We start from the raw sequence: 22,698 nt of genomic DNA on the forward strand, positions 1-22,698 counted from the left end.
TTGAGAGATTGCCATGGGGTGGATGAGCATTGACTGCCCTCATTTATGAATGGGAGAATCCAGGCAGAAACAGAGTATCTTGGGAATAGTAAGTTAAGTCTCCAGGCAGAGCTGGAAAGAAAAGCCAGAGCTGTGTGCTCTATCCACTACACCACAGATCCCTCAAATGCAGCCCATGAGCTCCTACCTGTGGCCTGGGAAGTCTCAAAACTCAGCTCATAACAAGCTGTAAAATAAGCCATCTTTAACAAAGTGATCTCGTTATTGAGCCAAGGCAGCTCCAGTCTCTGCTTCAGCAGTGCCTTGCCCATGAATTGCTGTGCAGTCCACAGCCTGAGGGGTAACCAAAAAATTGCCCTGCCTGAGAGAGTAAAACAGTGGTAGCTCTGGCATGGGGGTGTATTGTAAATGAACACAGAGGACTTCCCAAAGGTATTCTATGCTGTTTCACAGTGAAGAGCAGATCAAATCTATAGTTCTTGCTCTACAACTCACTGCTAAATATGCACAGCATTTAATTTTCCTTTCATTTCTGAAACATTTCATGGGTGCCGAACTAATCAAGAGCTGCAATAGCAAATCAAGAGGTTATAGGATAAATCTCATTATCCGGAATATGTTTGGCTATTGCAATCCATTCTTTATATATTAAGCATTGTTTCAGTGTTAATTAACAGTGTCTAATAATCATTATAAACACTGAAATGACAGCCACTGTTAACCACAGGAATAAAATATTAGCTGGGATGAAGAGGGAGATGTCTTTACATCATGTGTTTTATGCAATATGGAGTTGCATAACTGCATACTCATTTTTTGCACGGCACACAAACTTTTCAGGGGCAGTGACTTGATCATGTGCTTTCCAAGGCGCTTGAGAAGGGCGTCTGTGAAAAAAGTGGTTTTAAGTGACCAATAATAAAAGGGCAGAGAATTCTCAAGTGAAATTACCAGGTGTTCTGGTTGCCTGCACATTTGCAGAATTTTGAGTGACCTTAACTGCAGTTACATAAGCATATGGAGAGAAAATAAACTCGTATTAAATGTGTAACACATATGGTTGCCTGACAGGATGTTCCAAGCCACGCAGTGATTTTATAGTCCATACGCACTGTACAGTAGTTCTTTGGTCTCAAAGTAGGAGTCAGAAATAGTATATCAGCACGAACTCCATTCTTTGTTTTTGGGGGGCAATCAGTGTATTAATATTAAAATATACACTACACTTTGGCTAGCTGTGTTTAACAGCAAAAAAGTGCCCTCTATGTGGGACTAGATCTTACTAGCTGATAACATCACATGTGATATGGCTGTGTGATGTGCATGTGGAGTAACTATTTTCCTGGGGTGTGGGGTAGGGAAAGTGTCATCAGCAGTTTTATTTTATTTGGGCAAGGGAGCACTTCTGAGTGCTTCACAGAGCAGAGTATGTCACCTGAGCTGGCTAGGGCCCCACGGTGTAAAGACTACACCAGACCTATTCTTTCCAGCCTCAAAGCTATATCTAATCAGTCTCAGCCCAGGATGAGGTTGGCAAAGGACGCAGAAGCACTAGCTGTACTGAAGTTACTTTTTCTTGTTATTAGATATATCCATCAGCCGTATAAACTCCGAACGCTGTATTCTGTTGTGTTCGGGTCGTACAAAAGCCCCAGCGCAGCAGACGTCACTTGAGGAGTCGGTCTAAGGAATTAGCTCCCAGTACGATCCATTCTGCTGCTGCATGCTCCACTCCGGTGCTGTGTGGCACCCTGTGCCGGCTGTCCAGCCAAGTACCTGCCCGCCTGCGGTCTGGGCGGAATCAATAGAAAATCGCCGGTCCAACCGCACCACCGAAACACGCGCGGTGAGCGCGGTGCCGCCGTCCGGGCGCGGACAGCCCTCGGGGCGGCCGCTCGCCGCGCTCCCGGTGCCGCGGGCGGAGCGGGGCCGGCCGAGCCCGGGCGGGGGCAGCGCCCACCTCTCCGGCGGTGCCCCGGCAGCGCCATGCGGGGCCCGGCGGGGCGCGGCGGGGCGCGGGCGGCCCTGGCGCTGCTGCTGGCGGCGGCGTTGGCCCCGCGCTCGGCGCGGCCGCACCCGCAGTGCCTGGACTTCAAGCCGCCGTTCCGGCCGCCGCGGGGCCTCGCCTTCTGCCGCCGCTACGCCGAGTTCGGCTGCTGCGACCCGCGCCGCGACCGCGCCCTGCTCCAGCGCTTCTACCGCCTCAGCGCCGGCCTCGACGAGCGCACCTACGCCGCCTGCGCCGGGCACCTGCAGGACCTGCTCTGCCAGGTGAGACCCTCGGGACTCCCGGAGCTCCTACTGCACAGGGGGCATCCCGCCGCGCAGGGTTCAGCCACGTGGGGGCCTGCCAATGCGCAGGGGGCATCAGGGTTATTCAGCCCCTGCGCGGAGCTCTGGTGTAGGCATGGATGCTTCTGCCCCATCGAGGTGCTTTGGCCCAGGTGCGTGTGCGCCTACTCATGCGGGGCTACATCAAGCCCAGGTATGGATGGCTCGGCCCAGACATGGGTGCACTGATCCCATGGGTGCATTGATCCTGTGCACTTGTCCAGGCACAGGGACTTTGGACAGTCCAGGGGAGTGTAAGCCATGACGTTAATTCCCAAGCCCAGACTGGAGTACCCACCCACATCAGGTGACATCAGCCATGGCATTAGTGCCTGGGCACATCAGCCCACACATGGGTGCATCAGGAATAGCGCAGCAGCCTAGGCATGTGTTCCCAGGCACTGGAGGGAGTGACTGTCCATCATCAAGTATCCCAGTGGACTTTTGTCCATTTGCAGTTGTCTAAAAGAGGAACAAGGATGTTGCTCTTCTTTAGTTTAGGAGCAGCAGTCTCTGAGATAGGTATGTGGACAGTTACAGCTTGCAGACTCTCCTCACCCTCCTGGGGTTAGGACACCAGACCTGGTGAAGACATCCACAGGGGACCTGTCTGCACAAATCATGCTGCTTGTTATGACAAATGATGGGGTCAGGTGGGGCTTTTTGTATTGGATTACAGCACTTTGAGATACTTTTAGCATGTGCCAGGTGCTAACAGTCCTGGTGATGGATGCAGAGTAATGCCTGTGGATGTGGCATAGGAACCTCTGTGGTGGCCATCCTGCACAGGGGGGAATTTCTACTCGGGGTTGATATTCTGTGGCCAGATATGATAACAGGATGATCACAGTCTGCACAGAACAAAGTGTCTGACCCTATCATCAGTGGAGGCCTCGCATGTCTGAGAATGCCCCTGAGACACAGCAGTGGTAGCTCAGCACTGTGCAAGTGTAAAACTTAAATTAATTCAGACAATGGAGTCTTGTCTGCTGTGCTCAGATGGCTTTTCAGAAATGCTACTCCTAACATTTTGCTGGTACCTCTTGGTTTCCCTAAAGTGTGAAGAGAAAGAAAACACTTTACCACACCAGGTTCTAGGGAATTGACTTCTATTTCATCTCACGTTGCACTGGAAGCAGAAACCATTTGAATATATTTCTGAAACAAGCAGTGTCTAAGAGTCCATTTGCTGATAGGAAACCAGTTATCAGTGTGTGCTAAGCACTCCTGCTTCTGGAAGAGATAAATAGGTCTCCTGTGTTTGTCAGAAAGCCAACCACTGAAAATGTCTTCAGAAACAGAGAAATATTTCAATGTGGGAGTCAATGATTCACTGAAATGTTCTGATGAGCTCAGTGCATCATCAGCCCAGATGTGGCTACAAACCACCACCTCTGGCTGCACAAGCATGTAAGGGATGTTCAGTCATTGCAAACACTCTAGAACATTCTGCTTCTATTCATTCATTGTCTATACAATTTATATCCTAGACCTGAATTAATAAGTGTGTTTCTGTGACTTATTCAGCATGCTTCTGTCTCCTTCTGCTCACAATTTATGGTTTCTCTCAAATGTGATCAAATTATTTTGACAAGTGTCTCAGCTTGTACTTGTGGATTCCTGTATTTTCTTGAGTTCTTAGAATAGTAGAATAGTTTGATTTGGAAAGGACCTAGTCAAATCTCCCCGGCAATGAGCAGGGACAGCTTCAACCAGATCAGGTTGCTCAGAACCCTGTCCAACCTGTCCTTGAATGTTTCCAGGGATGGGGCATCTATCACCTCTCTTGGCAACCTGTTACTGTATTTCACCACCCTCATTGTAATTATACCTAATCTATATTGACCCTCCTTCAGATTAAAGCCATTACCTCTTGTTCTATTGCTACACTGCCTTGTAAAAAGTCCTTCTCCAGTTCTCTTGTAGCTCCTTTAGATACTGGAAGGTGCCATAAGGTTACCTTGGAGCCTTCTCTTCTCCACCAAACTGCAAGTGAACAGATGCCTCACTCTGCTTCTTGGGAAACAGCTTGCTTAAAGGCTTGAGTTTCCAGATGGAGGTGGACATGGAACGTTAGGGATAATACGGAAGTTAAACACTTTTTGGAGGAGTCCTGTTGCTTTCTCCAGGCTGATAGCAGCAGTAAATAAGACATTGTTTGATGTGGGTGTTCCATCAGATTCAGACTGTTGTAATTCCTCAGATAAGGAGCTGCCACTGAATTCCTGGAACAAATAGGATGCATTTGGCTAGCCTGTCTTAATGTAACTTGTTTTATTTTCTGATGAGTTATTTTCGTAGTACAAGCTAGTTCCAGCCCTACTGAAGTAACTGCTCATCTGCCCATTAGTTTCCTCGGTCTTCGGATCACAACATAGTTTAAAATTAATGAACAGACAGCATCATTTGGAAATGAGAATTTAGATCTAATATTGATCCTAGGCTCTGACTAAGGGTAGAGCTTCTTGGTATTTTGAGTTACGTGAACATGACAGGAAGATGTGAAGGCTAAAGGACCACAACATTTGCTTCAAAAGCAGAGAAATTCAGCATAAGGCATGAGGCTCCATCTCTTATGGAATAAAATTTGGAAAATATTTCACATGTGTCTTGAAAATACCCTAGGACATGCTTGGGTACTTTCAGGCTAGTGACAGATCTCTGAATATCACTGCCAGTGTAATGCTCCTGTAATTAGCAGTATGCCACCAGGAATGTGGCAAGGAGGGAGGAAGTTGCCCACAACTTCTATTCAGACACACCCGAGGCTGTGGTGAACAGCCTGCAATGACAAAGAGACAGGGAAACTGTATCTCCAGGCTATTTTTAATTCTGATTCTGAAGCCAGGGCATTGCTTTATACTGCATAAGATCACTGCTTGCTTTGAAAGAGGCTTTCAGAGAATGAGATACACCTGAGTACTCAAGTGAGGGGCCTCCTCTCTCTGAATGGGAAACCTCCATAGGCAACAACAGATTCAGCTCCCACTCAGCTTTCCCATCAAATTCCCGTTCTGTCTCATTTCAGTTTGTTTTCTAAGGCAAATTTTTCAATCATTACAAGTGAATTGACAAATGCTCTGTCTCTTTCTGTCCCTGGCACACCTCATGTAAGCAAGTGAGTGTGTTACCCAATCTGCCTGTGTAATTTCAGTGTTTTGTGTCACAAGCAATCTTCTTTTTACCACATTAATTGCTGCTCATTTGAAGGCATAATAACCTTCATTTTGCAATGAATGGCTTGACATTCCAGGAGGAAGGCTTATTGTGCACTAATGATCTGTTATATGGCCTCTCAGTTCATTATGGTATGTAATAGAAAATAAAATAAAAATTAAATATTGTGTGTGCTTATCAGCTAATTTAAACAGTTCGGAATCTCAGATGTTATATCTTTTCAGCTATTGACTAGTGTTGTAATCTGCATTAAGAAATAGCTCCCTATAGATCTAGAAACAGCTCCCTATTTTTTTTTTTTTATTAAGCTGGTTTTGCTTAGTAAAAAAATGAAGAAATGCCAGCTAGGAATTTAAAAATACAGAATTTATTTAAGTAGTGGTTTCTCTTCTGACCTTTCTTGCCTTAGTTATTTATCAAAATACAACTTTGAAAATAACTGAGCCTCCACAGAGACATGTTGTGTTATTTGAGGAGCACTTTTGAGGTGCTCATTGAGAAGATGCATTATAACTGGAAAATATTGTGTTTGTTACAAGGAAAAACCCTTGCAAAGCAGAACTGAGTCACTGTGGTCAGTTTGTAACTTAGAGTTTTACTGGATTTCAGCTATTTCATAAGGAAAATGTGTCTGTAGGCGTTCTCATAGTGAAGAATTCAATGAGATGTGTGAACTTGATCCAGTCCTTAGGCATATTTCAAGGCTGCACTTTCCATAAACAAGGGTTGAGCTGCAGCTGCTGCCAGTGGGCCTTGCCTGGATTATGGCCATTTTGTGCTCACTGTCTGAAATCCTGCAACCTCAGCATCCCTCGCAGAACTTGGTGACTCCTGTCAGGATTATGAGATGCCTTTCCCCACTCCTGGCTGGGGATATAAATGTCTGTAGGCAAAGGTCCACCAGCAAAGGCAACTGGACACAAGCAAGGATGGTGTCCTCCCCTCCTCCTCCATTTTCTCATCCCATTCCTTCCAAGCTGTAAATCACACCCATGTTTGAGGTGCATGTTTGGATTATCAAATGGTGAGGTATGAATGCCCCAGGCTTTGGCCCTGATGGCCTTCCCCATTCTCTTGTCAGTGTGGAGATGCAGGGCCTGAATCTTCTCAGCTAACTCTTGGATTTCACTTCTGTTCTGTGATGGATCTTACTATTTCATAGATAAAGTCAGAGCATCCAAGGGAGAAAAGTCTCTTTTTTCTCAGTACAGTCTACTAGGGTGATGTAGCAACATAGGCATCATTGCAGGTTTTTTTGAAAAGTTCTGTTGTTAGAATAAATGAGTAACAGCTTGAGGAAGTCAGCTTTCACCAGGAATATTGAAGATAATTTCCATGAGTGCTGAGACAAGCCCCCTTTCTCAGATCTTTCCCTCTGTTAATATAACTTCAGAATAAACCACAACATATCTTTTAATTAAGATGGAGTATCTCCAATTAGTATCACTGCTCAGCTGTTTCAAATCTGGTCCAAGAAATGACTTGAAGCTTTTTCTCCCTCCCTCTAGGAATGCTCTCCATATGCAGCTCACTTGTATGATGCTGAGGATCCCTCCACCCCCGTGCGGACGATACCAGGACTATGCCAAGACTATTGCATGCAAGTGTGGCAAAACTGCCGCTCCATTTTTCACTCTCTCTCTGCAGACCCGGAGTTAATTGCACTGGAAAACAACATGGCAAAGTTCTGCCGCTACCTGTCCCTGGAGGACACCGACTACTGCTTCCCACACCTGCTGGCCAACCAGAACCTGAACCAGAACCTGGGGCTGGTCACCGCTGACGCCGAGGGCTGTCTCCAGCTCTGCCTCACGGAGGTCGCCAACGGGCTGCGCAATCCCGTTGCGATGGTGCACGCCAACGATGGCACCCACAGGTTCTTCATCGCAGAGCAGGTTGGCCTGGTGTGGACCTACCTCCCGGATGGATCCAGGCTGGAAAAGCCTTTTCTGAACATCAGCGAGGCTGTGCTTACCTCACCCTGGGAAGGAGATGAGAGAGGGTTTCTGTGTATTGTCTTCCATCCTAAATTCAAATTTAATGGTAAAGTGTACGTCTACTATTCAGTTGAAGTTCGTTATGAAGAGAGAATCCGAATCAGTGAGTTCAGAATTTCTCCTAGTGACATGAATGCCTTGGACCATGGTTCTGAAAGGTATTGTACACGTTTCTCTGACAAATGAATTTAAGGTCTTAGAGGGCAACTTGTGAATTTTTAAGGATTATTAATGAATGAGACTTATTTAGCTTAATGTTTTTGCATGCCGGATTGGTAGCGTGTTAGTCCAAGTCCACGTCTAGGGCATTGAGGTACAGAATATGTGTGTCCTCCATGGATGGAGTGCAAGTATTCAGGGATAAAACACCTATAGCTCTCAGTTCTGGCATGTCAGAGGATTTAACTAAACATGGATTAAACATTATTTATACTTAGTATTTTGGGGGGTTTTTTGGGTGGGGCTTGAAGGTTTGTTTGTTTGCTTTGTACTTTTACGATTACCCTTTAAAATAGACTTCTGCAAAGCATGAGTGAAAATCATTTCAAAGCCAAAGGTTTCCAAAATTAGTATAAACAAACTAAGTGATTCCAGACCAAAGATGGTTTTGGTCCCATATTTTCTTATCTGAACAACAACTCAGTCCTGTGATATTACAAATTTAATATCAAATTAAATAAAAAGCAAGTCACTGTGTTATTACTGAGTGCATTTTAATTGGAAGTGTCACTTGTTTGAGCCTGGCCTTGCAGTTGTTCTACACTAATGCACAGATGATGAGGGACTTGTTTGTGGGGTCAGTCTATAGATTTACAACCTGTTGCAGAACTATGTTATAGAACCATCATTCTGAGAGACCCTTGAATATTACTAATGCTAGGATTTTTGCTTCCTTATTTGGATTTTATTAGGGGCTTTCCAAATACCCAGCTGTGGATGATTCTAGTTCAAAAATGCATGTAGCCTAATGATAGATCGGGGATACTGGTTTGTAAAGCAATTACAGCAATCCAGTGTAAGCAGCACAGTAGATGACAGGGAAGGGGAGTTACAACCTGGCACTCAGGAAAGCAAATCAGAAACCTGCAGATATCGACGGCCCATGAGTTGTCTTGTTTAAGAATCCTCAGGCTCTATGTTTGTAACAATTTCTTTGCTTATTTAGCTTATGGTTAGTACGGCAAAAGCTTAAGAAAACAAAATTGTGGTCCTATTGTGCTTGTATAGGCACAGGTCCCACTGACTTCATCCTGAGCTGCTGCCCAAGAGGGAGCTCAGGCTGACATGTTGTGCACTGTCTCGGCACAAAGGCGTGTGTCTGTTTATCCTCAGATGTTTGCTCAGTGCATTTTGGTTTTTTCCATCTTCATTGGGAGGCTGAGGAAGATTCACCTTTGTGTCCACACAAAATCGTCTCTCACTCCTTCTGCCAGATGGAGCCTGTGCACTCTTGCACAGTTACCTTATCACAGAGGTGCTGACATTTAACAGGCGGTGACAATCACTCCATAGTCAGGTTCCTTCCCACAACTCACAATAGCTATCAACATTTCAGAAGGGAAAAAAAACTGTCTAAAAATGAGGTGATGTAAGTAAATATTATAATTTGCTTTCATAGCTATTAAGATGCACTGCCAGCATGAAATCTGGACTTTTTTAGAAGCTGGAGTAAAATGAACAATCTTCAGTTGTTATACCTGGGAACCTCCCCTGCATGTATTTGTGGCTTTACCATTCTATAAAATTATACTTTATATATTTCACACTTTCTTGCTATGAAAGGGATTCCAGGTGCATAAAGTAAAAAACTAAAATAGAGATCTTGGGGTTTAAATTAAGGTAAATTTTGTTGGTACTGCTTTGAATAACCTTTGTCAAAATGTCAGTTTGTTGGTGGGGCTGCTTTTAACAGCTCTTTAAACTCATAAGGTCCTGGGTGTGTAATTATATTTTAAGGATTCTTCTCTCTTTAAGAATTTAGCTATTCCTTAATGTTTGAAAAGTTTTATGTTGTCCTTGAAAGCTCCTGTCAGGATTGTGCCAAAAGCTGTACAGATGCACAGATGGACTGGAGTCTTTTCTCTTACAGTTTCCAATTGGTTATAAGCTCAGATACCTTTTCTTTAATAAAATATAAAGAAAAATAAAAAAGGAGTTTAACAAGGAGGAAGAAAGAATCAGAGGAAAAGTTGAGGTAATTAAAAATATATTTTGTCATGTAATTTCCCAGACTTTCCATATTACACAATTTGGTGTTTCTGTAATCTGGAAAATATGTTGAAACTATTTAAGGTTAGAAAATCAGCAAAGCCCAAGAAAAATTCAGTAACATGGATATGGAGGAATTTGTGTCAAAACCAATCTGTAGCTGCTTCCATCTGTCAAGAACAGCATTGGCATGACATTGCTCTGCCCTTTGCTTAGTGCTTGTGCAGTAGGTAATTGCTTTCCTCCCTGTTTTCTCATAGGATAATCCTTGAAATAGAAGAACCTGCTTCCAACCATAATGGAGGGGAGCTGCTCTTTGGAGAGGATGAGTATCTCTATATCTTTACAGGAGATGGAGGCATGGCTGGGGATCCTTTTGGCACCTTTGGAAATGCTCAGAACAAGTAAGAGCGGATCCATCCCTATGGCAGCTCCAGGCTCCCAGCATGTGTCTGCAGGGCAGCAGGGTGTGGGAAATCAATGCCAGCCACATGAAGGCTGGCATTGTTCGGGGGCAAATGAAATTATCTTGAAATGATTGTTTTTCAGAGGTATTCAAAGACTTCTCTTTTCTGAAACACAAAGAATGAAACCCTAGACTTTCCAAACCCCCCATCTCTGATTTTTTACCAAGGTCTAGTCTTATTTCATTCTCTTTTTCTCTTTCATTTCTTCTCCCAATACAGATCAGCCCTGCTGGGCAAAGTGCTGCGGATCGATGTGAACAACAACGACCGCGGGCCCCTGTACCGAATCCCTCCTGACAACCCTTTCATCAGCGACCCTACGGCTCGCCCCGAAGTCTACGCCTACGGAGTGAGGAACATGTGGCGCTGCTCTTTTGATAGGGGGGACCCTCAAACCAAGGAAGGGAAAGGGCGGCTCTTCTGTGGAGATGTGGGGCAGAATAAATACGAAGAAGTCGACATCGTCGAGAAAGGGAAAAATTACGGCTGGAGGGCGAGGGAAGGGTTCAGCTGTTACGATAAAAAACTTTGCACCAATTCTTCATTGGGTAAAGAGATGGGCTCTCATTTTTAATTCCTGCCTTCAAAGCCCAGCTGCTTGGTGGGAAACACACCTTTTTGGGATGTGAACCTCTACTGTCTCGGTCTAGAAGGGAACTGGCTTGGCATAAGTACTGAAAGTACAAATGTTACCGTTTCTGAGTTAGGAGGAAAGTGAAACATGCTAGCTGTTGTTTTTCTAGGTGATTGGTGTTGTTAGTGAAATTACTTGGTGATTCTGGGGTTTAGAGGGACAATTTAATCTCTGCCACATAAAATAAGCTTCCGTGCAGGAGCAAGAAAAATTTGGAGGAATTGTATTTTTCTCTGTAACTCAAAAGTTCTGTCCTTATTTTAAAAATAGAGAGAAAAACATCAACTGATCAACCCTTCTGCATGCTGCCTGCTTTGAGGCAACTGAATGTACAGTGTATTTTTGTTTCTTTTAACTATGCCAAGAAGGAAAACCTCATTTTATTTTCATGTATTTGAGCTGTTCAAAATGGGATTGAGAATATTTGCTGGCTGGCTAAATTCCAGTGCACAGGTGAAGTCAGAACATATTGAATTGCAAGGGCTGATGTGGACCATGTCTTGTGCTGGAACCTCTTCCCAGAGATTGAGGGGGGCAGTGGAGTGGGCTGGCACTGATTTGCATTGGCTGAGATTCTGATTCTTTTCTCTTCTCTGTGCTGTGTGTTGTTGTTTAATTTTCTTCCTATTATTAACTCAGTTTAAATTCCTTCCTTTTATTAACTTAGCTATAAGTACAATGAGAGTGATTAAGTATTTTTTTATAAAAATGTCAAGAGCCGGGAACAGATTTTTTGCACTCCCTTTGCTGAAGCAGTTGTTCAGAGAGCTCATTTAGTGCTCTCCTGTGTGACAGTACCCACATGAACATTCATGGCAGACACTTTACTGAGGTCTCCAGGGATTCAGAGCAATTTTTGATGACTTTAGAGACCCTTTTGATAGAACAGTGAAATGTCACAGCCCCTTTATAATGATAAGCACAGCTGAAGTGTAGAAAACACCTGCTTTAGATGAAATTCCCCTGGTGCAAATTCCTCACTGGCAGAGCTGCTGGGTTTGCTACTTGCAGCATCTGCTACATGGGCAGGGAGAAAGGCTGTGAAGATGAGGAGGAGAGGGTACCACAAAGTACCTGTAAGCCAGGAGTTTCAAAAGAAAGGGGAGGAAGCACCTAATGGAGGCCCTCAAAATCAGGACAGCTCTTTCCGATTTACATCTGTCTTACGTTTTAACTTATATTTCATAATGAATATGCCAGTACTACATCATTCATGCCTGTGCCATCCCATAAATATTTGATGGCCCTTTCAAGTTGCTTCTCCATCTCAGAGGAAAAGAAGCTATTTGTGCTGACATCTGACATATCTTTTCATCAGTGCCTGTAGTCTGGAGCTACCCCTCTCTTTTTTTCCTTTTACTACCTAAACAAAGCTGCATTTCCTGCATGGGTGCAGTGGCTCTGGGGGGTAACTGTGAATTCATAGCTAAACCAGATAAGCTCTGTAGAAATGTGCCAGAAGTGGCACTAACAGAGATGGACTGTAGTGGGAGGAGAAGGGCTCAGGAAAGTGCTGAGGTGCCTTGGTGAGGGGCAGGGCAATCAAATGTGGTTCTGAAAAGGTGAAAATCAAAATAAATACAACTCCATCTGCACTTCATTTAAATAGAAGATGCTCCAGTGAACCTGGTTGTACTCTGCCAGTCTCAGAACAATCTAGATAAAGAGCTACTCTGCAGCATGTGCAAAACAAGTCACAGATCTTTTCTGCCCTACAGATGATGTGCTTCCAATTTATGCATATCCACACAAAATGGGGAAATCTGTTACAGGAGGCTATGTCTATCGAGGTTGTGAGTCTCCAAACCTGAATGGCCTGTACATATTCGGTGATTTTATGAGTGGGTAAGTAAACACTTAGGACACTCACTACGTTGTACCCCCAGCCAAAATCCCCCCAAAAATAGCCTGATAGCCCTTCAGCCCTCCCCTCTAGCTTTTTCATGTGCTTGTGTTGCCCTTGAAAGACAAGGGGTTGCAGGGTGTATAGTACATTTGGGTTAATATTAACAATCCTTCACTTTTCAGAGAAGCTGCAGTTCCTACTGCAGCTAGGATGGGTAGGAAGCATTAACTGTCCTTTCAGATGTCTGTGCTAATATTCATAAATCTTCTTGGTGGGGTTGTGGAAGTGCTCTTTTGCCTTGCAGACGGCTGATGTCTTTGAAGGAGGATCATGCTACTGGAGAGTGGCAGTACAGTGAAATCTGCATGGGAACAGGACAAACGTGCATGTTCCCTGGGCTTATCAATAACTATTACCAATACATCATCTCCTTCGCTGAGGATGAAGCAGGTAATCTTTTAACTTTATGTCACACTGAATGACATGTTTGTGGTATCTCTTCAGATGAAAACACCAGAGAAGAGATCAGAGAGGGCTCCTGGGAGGCAGTGGGTAGTGGGGAGGCAGAGCATGAGTCTGTCAGTCTTTAAACTGCCAGTGAGTGAGATTCCCAGCATCTCCCAAATATCAACCCAAAGTTACAATGCTAATTTTGAGGTCTGTGTGCCATGCAGTGGGAATTGGAGTCAGTTCCCTTGGGACTGAGTCTGGTGTGCTGGACGTGCTGCTGCCCTCACACCTCTCTGGAGAACAGGGAGAAGAGGGGGCCAAGTAGAACAAAACAAAGCTTAGAAAAGAAACCTCATTCTTCACAGTGCTGTGCCGTGGAGAATGCAGGCCCTGAGAGCCTGAGAAGCTGATGCCCAAGGGAGAGCAAGTCTATATTCTTGTCTAGTCAAGAAGGCCGTGGGCATTATTAATGGGTACAGGGAAGCAGATGTCATGAGCAGCAATTACGTATCTGCTCACCCTGGGCTGGGATATTTGTACCTGTCAAGGTGAAGCAGAACGAAAGCCTATGTTATGTCTTGAGTGAGGCGTCAGCAAAAGGCTGCTTAAGTCCATACTTTATTAGTGCCAGCTGGGATTTTGCCTTGCAGAGGACTGAAGGATACAGTCTCAGTGGGGCTTTGCTGTGTTTTCATGACTGGAGACATTTTGCTTTCTAGAAGGTAGCTGCTGTGATCTGAAGAGGAGGAAATCAAGAGTCCTGGGGTGAAAGCTGGTGGTATTTCCTGTTATTTGTACATGGGTGTTGCAGAACGTGCAGCCCGTGCAGCCCCTGGCTGGGGGCGGAGAGAGGATGAGCCCCACAGTGTTCAGCACCATCACTAAGGAGCTTCATGTGCAACCCAGCAATGCAGGAGTTGTGCTCTGTCCTGTTCCAGGGACTTCTTGGCCCATGGTCACAAGCACCTGCTTCCAGAATGCCCCAGCTTTTAAACATCTGTTTTTTCCTGCAGATTATGTCAAGTTTGGATGTTGGGCAAATCATATAAATGCAAATTTTATCACGTAAATGCAAATCCTCCAAGTTAAGTATTAGCTTGAAAGGTTGACTTTTTTTTTGGAGTTAAATTCCATTTTCTTTAATGGTTAATATTCATGGAATTTAGAGCTATTTCACAGTGCTGTAGTGAGAAGGATATCTTACCCTAAAATCAAATAACTTAGTTCAAATCAGCTTTATACTAAGTGCAGTATCAAGCTGTTGATTGCAACCCTTGCTCGTGCTCATGAGGATGATCTCCCTCATCCTGTGCTTGTCAACAGTCTGGCAGTGGTGAAAGCAGGGGTGAAACACTGCCACTTTTTTTCCCTGCACTGTGCTTTGCATGAGTATGAGAGCTGAGTGGAGATTTGGGCTGCAGTTTCTTTCCAGAGGTAGTTAATTGCCTTGTGTTTGCTTTTTAGTAATGGAAAGAAATCTTTTGATAACATTGTAGTGAGGTTGCTTTATCTGCAGTGAACAGTCTTCTCTTCCACCTTTTTCTGTGCTGGGAATCTCATTTTTTACAAGTTTGCCATGCAGTTTATTTTAACAAGGTTTTCTTCACAGAAGAATTTAAGTTTTGGCATTGTTTCTCTCATGAATGTTAATCTACCTGGTGCAGTGGATGTGTGTATGTGGTGGGGAGAGCTCTATTTCTGGTTCATTGCACAGCCATTATAAAGCCATCAGCCCCATCCCTGGCCAGCAGAACATGTCAGAGACACCCCAGGCACTGTATCTGTGCGTCACATGTGTGTAGCCTGTGTGCTTCATGGCCTGAGCACCCACACTCCTGCCTGATAACTTCCAGGAGAGAGGGGCAGGGTGTAAAGTACACATCACCACAAAACGCAGTGCCAGGTGTTTCCCATTCCCATTTGGACCAAGGCTGTCTCTGGCCTGTTGTTAATGAAGCTCACCAGAAGAAGAAAGAAACCAACCAGGGGTAGCCAAAGGTTTCTGCCCTGAGATTATCCGGAGGAGCTCAGCCCAGGGCAGCACAAGAGAGCAAGTAGGAGGAGAGAAGGTCAGCCCCAACTGCAGTGAACTGTCCATTCCTTTGCTCACTTTAACCTCTCCATTCCTTCCCCTCTTCCCCTTGGATTACCCATAGGACACCCAAAAATATCTGCCTTACTAAGCAAGTCCATATTGCCTATTTTTCTATTTTCTTTTTTTTTTTAATATTGCAAACTTTTTTTTCTCTCTGATCCTTTTTGTTGCACTGCTCAAGCACTTGAGCTGTCAAAAGAGAAGAGTGCCAGGACTATTTATCCCAGTCTCCCCTGCACAACAGGAGAAGGATAGAAATTCAGTTAAAAGAAAAGAAGTCAAATAAATGGTGATGAACATTGTGTGTCTGAAGGTCAAGCCCTGTACTTGTGACCTGATAGAGCTGTGACGAATCAATGCCTTTTGTGTGAGATATGTCTCATTTTGTAGGTGTGCTAGAGAAAGCAAAAGCAAAATCTTGTTCTCCTGTAATTCACCCAAAAGGAGTGCTTCATCCAAATGAGCAGAAGACAGTGAACTTTCTTAATTTCCTTTCATTTTATTTCATTTCATTTCATTTCATTTCATTTCAGTAATTCAGGGTTTGACTGTCTTACATTAGAGAAGTCAAAGAGCACAGATTATAATGAGATGACAAGTAAAGTCTGGGCAGGTGAACCTGCAGTGGAAATTTGTCCAAATAGTACTTCATGATGATTTGTAAAAGCTCCCACTCACTAAGAGTATTATATGCCAATGGACTGCCGATGAGCTCTCAGACCTGTGATGCAGAGTTAGCACCTTTGTGCTGCACAGGACAGGAACTCCATGGACAGTTTTCATGGCTGTGCCTGGTTTTTTTTTCCCAGGGGAATTATACTTCCTGTCTACTGGTGTACCAAGTGCCACAGCTTCCCATGGAGTGGTGTACAAAGTGGTGGACACCTCCAGGTATGAGATGTCCTTGCTGCAAATACCTGGTGATGGTGCAGTGAGTCCTGGCATGGATGGTGTGGATGTGATGGTGTGGATGTGATGAGTCATCTTGGCTGACTAATTAACTCTTCTCCCATGCTGGGCCCTTCTGGGAAGGTTGATTGAGGAACATCTGGAGCAACTAATTGTAGGTCTGCTTTGCTCTTGCAGTCATGGGGACCTACACTGCCTGGTGCCAAATTTTTATGGGGCCTGTTGGTGTTATGTGGGTTGGGAGATTTCCTGATTGCTAAAGGTGTATTTTATGGGTGGAATGTCTTTCTTGGGCAGAGTTTCTCTAGATTCCTGTCCAAAAGGAGGCAGTTTTTCCTCAAGCTGTTTATTCTCAATTCCTCTCCACCCCTTTTTTAATCTCCCAGAAGGGCCCTGTACCCAGCCCACTGCTGCCAAAGCTGGACCAGTGTGACCTGCAATGCTTTCTAGGGCAAACCAGACATGAATATCAAAAAGTACATGCTTTTTAGTGCTTCAAAGAGGCATATGGATTGGACAAGAAAATTGGACCATCGTTACACCTCCTGGATTCCATGTGCCTGTATCTGAGACTGGGCAAGGCAGGGAATAGCTGAGTTTTATGGGAAGACTTACAGCTGTTTTTCCATCTTCCTGTTTTTTAAGTGTTACTATTATTGGCTAAACACCAAGCTACTTTCAGCCAGAAATGGAGAGTGAGATTTTTGTAGCTTTTTTTTTTTAATGGATTAAATTTACAGCTTTATCTATCTGGGCATTTTGAACCAAACCACTTGTCTAGTTTTATGTTGAAACCAGCCCCCGGATCTATCATGTGTTTCCTCCAACTCTCCTCTCTCAGGAGCATTTTCCATTATCTAATGCAATGGAAGAGTTCCTGTAAACTATGTATTAAGAAGCTGGTATTACGTAACGTTTTCAAAAATAAAGAAAGCAGAAGTCAAACACAAGTCGTAAGTTTAAGTTTAAAAAGAAGTTTGTTCATGTTCAGAGTACAAAAAATTCATTGGAAAATTCATAAAAGTAGGGAACATAATTTTTGTAGACAGTTGACAGAGAAGCTGTCTGCCTTCCACAGAAATGCAAACAATCCCATTACACAGGAGTTATACCCTCCAAATGCAAACATCATGCATTTTGAACCAATTTGAAAACCTCTGAAGAAGTCTGAGGATTAACAGGACAGCCGTCATAGGAAAAAGTGGTGATGAACCAGATGTGGCTTGCCAGAAGTGAGATACACCTCCATGGCAAACAAATGCGTGTCAAAATAATGCTCCATACTGGGAGAGAGCCTCTGGAGGAGACACTTGGAGTTCTTTTCTGAAACTAATGCTTTTTTGGCATGACATTTGTTTGGGCTTTCTGTATGAATAATAGTGTGTTATTTTGCTTCCGTGAAAACAGTCTGAAATCTTGCATACACATGACCTTTGTGTCAGATGTTCAACATATACTGTCTAGTTTTGTAATTTTTATTTTCAGTTTGATTAATCTCTTTCTGTAGTGCCTGAACCTGCCAATGTTTTATTTCCTTAATGGCTTCAATAGTGGCAACTGAAAACACAGCCAGAGTACTCCACTGCCTTGCAAATTTTTGGACTTTCATCAGTGGCGATCTGTGATTGTTTAGTTATGTTTTCTACTGTAAGAGATTAGTTGCATGGTTTAAACAGACTTTTTTTTTTTTTTTTCCAATAAGCATTATGTTCTTAGAAAAGCAATGGGAAGCAAAGTGTTGCAATGCCAGAGGAAAGGAATTAATTGTGCAGCATATGTGTCCCTTTTTTTTCAAGGAGAGCACCACCAGGAAAATGCCGAGTTGAGCCATCGCCAGTGAAGGTCAAAAGCAAGCGCATCCCATTTGTGCCAAAGGAGAGTGAGTGTAACTCTTGCTGTTGATTATTGGTTCATGTTAGCTGGCAGTAGATACAAACTCCAGACTTGCACTATGTGTCCACATGTGTGGAGACCACCCACAACTTCACTCTTCAGGGTATCTTCAAAATTAAATCTTTCCAGCTGTTTTGGATCTGAAGATCCAAATAAGTTCAAATAAGTCATAAAGAATTTCCCCTTTCCTGGCCATGTGAAATTTGCTTTGTAGTTTCTGACCCTGTTCATTTTCCCTTTTTCATGCTACATTTGTACACATTTCATTACCACCAACTTGGTTTCCCTGTAACTGTTCCTGTCCAGAGACCTTGTGCTCAATGGTGCTTTTCAGTGACAAGTGATTTTTTGCAGTAGCTTCAGGTAGTGGGGAGGATATGATGGGTAAAGGATTGGGAGGTAGCTCATTGAGCAAGATGAGGGCTGAGTCATTGTGAGTTGAAAGTAAGAAAATATGGGAAGAGAAACTGTTCCCAAAAGAATCAGTGATCACGCACTGAGGTGAGCTTTTGGCTTACTCAAACCCTCCAGGGCTTTTTGATTGCTTCATGCTGCATGAAGTATTGGACTGCTAAAGCTGGAGTAGTCAGTGGTGGAGCTGAATCTGCAGCAAGCCAAGTACTACTTATGTGAGGTGCAAAAACCTAAACATGATATTAGGATCTCAAAAGTAGACTGGGCACTCTCACCATTCTTTTCTCCGGTGCATTTAATTTACTCATGTAAGTACCTGGGCAGTACTCTAACAAATTCCCTTCCAACTCAGCATAGTCCCTGAATTTTGTCACAAAGCTAATGGTACTGCAGGAACCCTAAAGTCAGGATACTTTTATTTAATTTTTAATTACATTAATCACGTTACACCGCATTTGAGTCACTAACAGTTCCTACAGCCTTGGCTTCAGGGAATAATGAGGGCACTCTGCACCTTGCAACATCGAGTCTTTAAGGTGGAACAAACTCAAAGGCTAATTATTGACTGCTGACATGCCTGAGCACTCAGGACATCTTCAGAGATGTTCTCCTTTTCTAGCTGCACAGGTTGTTTCCAAATATTAGTAACTTGGTTCATGTTCAACCATTTTTGTGTTTCTGCTTATGCATTATTCTCCATGCAAGTCCAAAGTTCAGATTTTTAATCTAAACTTACAATTAAATCTTTCAGGCTTGTTTACAGGGTAGTTTTCATCATAAATTAAAACTTAGAAATGGTGAGAGAGATTCTACCAAGTGTCTCAAGAACTACATTCACTTTTTGGTGAGAAATAAACAGGACCATTTTGATTCAGAAGCACACAAACATGGAAGTGTAGCTGTAAATATTTATTGTTTTAGTTAGTATTTAGTCTGAATGGAGCAGAATCACCAGGGCATGTGCCTTGTATTAACTATGAGTACATTTTTTGGAAGTGTATTTAATAAATAATTTAACAAAGAGTATTATATAATGACAACTTGATCCAGTGAGGTGAAAAGCACTCCCAGGTGACCATTAGCTTTCAAACAGTCCTACACAGTATTCTAGGAGTTCTGGGGGTTTTAAGTACTTTGCCAGATCAGGCTCCATCAAATGAGCTGTGCACAGGTAAGGCCTTCAAATCTGTTTCTTGCCATGAGAACCTCAGCTTCCAAAGAGAGGAAGTATTTTCATGTCATGAATACAATTCCTATTCAAAGAGTGTTATTTGGAAAAACATGGAGCGCTGCAAGGGTTTGTCTTTTTGGGGGCAATAGATACTAAGCACAAATAAGACAGTGATATTTTTCCTCCTCTCTGTACTACAAAGCAAATGATGAATGAGAGTTGATAAATCTGGGATATAATTCAAAAAGTCATGATGTCTTTACAAATGTCTGTGACACTGTCCCAGCTCTGTTGAATGTTATTCCATGAAATTCTGAATTGCTTCCTTCTGGCAAACTAAAACTTATTTTTAGGCTAAAAATAAAGCACATGTGAATAAGCAAGTCCAGTAAGGCCTGGAAACTGTGACAGCAAAGAATTTTCATCTCTTCAGAGTTCAAGGCTCTTTTATTTTTTTCTTTTTTTTTCATAAGGAAGAACAAACCCAACCTCAAATCCTGTTTTATGTGTTGTCCTGGCAACTCCGTTCCTCTTGTGCATTCCAGTTGCCAGAGAGAATTGATTTTGAATGTTCCTGATTTCAGCTCCTCTGAATAAAGCATCTGGCCCAGTGGGGAGGCCACGCTCTCCTCTGGTAATGATCCAATTCTTAGTAATGAAGAGAAGAGCAGAAATAGTGCCTGTCTGTAAAACACTTTCGGCAGCTCTTCACCAGGATATGGTGAAGAGCTCCTCTCCTGACTTTGAAACTCCAGCACCTACCCTTTAAGGGCCAGGCTGATGTTTGCCAGTGAACCACTCGGAGCTTCCTTTTTGGGAGAGGCTCACGAGTTGGCATTCAGCCCTGCAGTCCTCTCTACTGACTAACAGCAGCCCACATTTTTCACCGAGGAAATACTGGGTCACTAAGTGTTGTTGCTTCTCAACAGGGTCAAGTAGGCAAATTCCACGAAGTTAGTTAAATAAGTCAAAAATCAGCACTGGTTTTGTACAGTTGTCTTCAAGCATTGCCCAGAGAGTGACAGACTCATGGTTTTCTGGCTTTTCCCCCAACAGAGTTTATTATGAAAACACCAACACCAAATCCCCGGCTGACGACCACGACCGAGGCCCCGTGGGGAGGCGTCCCAGACCCCAAAACCCCCCGCACGCCGGCAGGGGACCGAGCCAGGACGCCCAGGCCCGGGAAGGGCGGAGAGCAGAGGGGGCAGCGCAGGAGGAAGAAGCCCATCGATGGCTCCGTGCGGCTGATGCGGCAGGGCCGGCGGGGCCGCGGCCGGGGCAGGGTGGAGATTTTCATCGACGGCGAGTGGGGCACGGTGTGCGACGATGGCTGGAGCTTGCCCGCCGCCGCCGTGGTGTGCCGCCAGCTCGGCTTCCCCTACGTGGTGCGGGCCACCAAGAAGGCAGAATTTGGGGCAGGGACCTCGCTCCGCATTCTCCTGGATGATGTGCAGTGCTCCGGGCAGGAGAGGACGCTGCTGGAGTGCTCCCATGCCGATGTCGGCACGCACAACTGCTCGCACGAGGAGGATGCTGGTGTGGAGTGCAGCCGGGAGGAGGTGACAGACTGGTGACAGAAGAGCTGGGGAAGGCAGCTGAGGGACTCGGAGTACATCCCTTTCTTGTCCAACCCTCTAAACCAGCTGCAGTATTGAGGAGGGTGTGTCCTGCCTTGAGGATGCTGCGTCTGTTTAAAGTAATCTTATGTTTTCTTCATGTCGTCCTCATGCATCTGCCTCAGAGGGGGAAAAAAAAAAAAAGTAAAATGAAGCACTGAAATGAGGATGTTGTGGGCAGGGACTGCATTTCTAAGTGGGTTTTTGTAGGAACATCAGCCAAACATCAGCCTTTATAGATCAGAAAAGAGATGCATCCTGTTGCCCTTTCCCATTTCAAAATACAGCATTCCTCAGCTGTGTTTCACAATGTTTTGCCAAAAAAAAAAAAAAATCCCAAATGACCATGTTTCCCTCTTATGGAAGCATTTGCATTGTTTGCCTTGCTTTGCCACCTGCAGCTGTGAGCTGAGGTTTCTAAGAATGTGCCTTTCTAAATCTGTGCCTTTCTTTGAAAATTACGAAAGTATAAACTTTTTAAACTTTCCACCCGCCAGTTTAAAGGAAAATTATTTTTCTGTAATGTTTTTTATTGGTATAAACCTATTGGTCATCAAGGATAAGCAAAATCAGATAATTTAGAAGAAATCACAGTGTACTGCATGGAAAGTATTTCTGCAATTTACATTAGCCTAAGTGGAAAGAAAATCTGACCCCTTTTACATGAAAAGAATTGAAAATCTGTCCCTTTTTAAGTGAACAGGATCATTATCCAGTTTAACTCTGAACATACTTTGTGCATCCACTTTCCCAAACTTTATGAAGGCACATGTTTTTTCATTCAGTTTTTCACAGGTGTGAATGACTAGATAAGAGGTAATGCACTGGGGCAATAATCCTGTAATATTTACCCCTTTTTAGAGGATATTAAAAAAAAAAAAAGCAAACAAAAGCAACCCTATTTTGTCTGAAATGTGTTTTTCACCTGAGTGGTGATTAGAGACATGTGTTCTCTTATGAAAGCATTTTGCCTGGTTATTTGTTTTGCCTGGTGTAATCAGGATAGGTTTTGTCTTGCTGCTCACACAAGAGCATGAGAAAGACAAAAAAACTCCCAAAAAACTCAAATGTAAAATGACCAGTGTGTCCAGAAAAGTTCACAAACAAAACCTTGTATCTAAAACTCTTACTGTGGATATTTATTTTAATTCCCCAATTTCAAGTAGACAATATCTTACTAAGCCTAAAACATGTATAGGGTAAATAATTTGTTTTAAATATTTTTCCTGAACTTTCTGATAAATTCTCATTAAATTCTTTTTGATGATAAAGAACACCTTCAATATACAAAAGCAGATGATCCAAAAAAAGTATTTCCCCCTACTTCTTATGAAGTATAAAGGGGGAACAGATGTATAAAGTGCCTTCTGAGAAGTACTACTCTCATTTCATTTGAAAACCTACAAATGCCATCAGGCACCAGACTATTATTAGGCCTTTCCCACTGCAGTGAAATTGCAAACTCATTTGTTTCAAGTGCAGAGATT

At 43.6% G+C, this 22,698-nt stretch overlaps 1 protein-coding gene across 1 annotated transcript; it reads left to right on the forward strand.

Annotated features, from left to right (window-relative positions):
- Positions 1-1,986: 1,986 nt before the first annotated feature.
- Positions 1,987-21,169, forward strand: HHIPL1 (HHIP like 1; the record flags this gene model as incomplete). Its single annotated transcript, XM_082283473.1, has 9 exons — positions 1,987-2,271; positions 7,017-7,663; positions 9,974-10,117; positions 10,400-10,728; positions 12,533-12,659; positions 12,965-13,110; positions 16,015-16,096; positions 17,911-17,993; positions 20,649-21,169. 9 exons carry the CDS (start codon positions 1,987-1,989, stop codon positions 21,167-21,169), a joined length of 2,364 nt encoding a protein of 787 aa, XP_082139599.1.
- Positions 21,170-22,698: the final 1,529 nt, after the last annotated feature.

This window comes from Coloeus monedula (genome assembly GCF_965178545.1).
Source record: "Coloeus monedula genome assembly, chromosome: 6".
Lineage (NCBI taxonomy): Eukaryota > Metazoa > Chordata > Aves > Passeriformes > Corvidae > Coloeus > Coloeus monedula.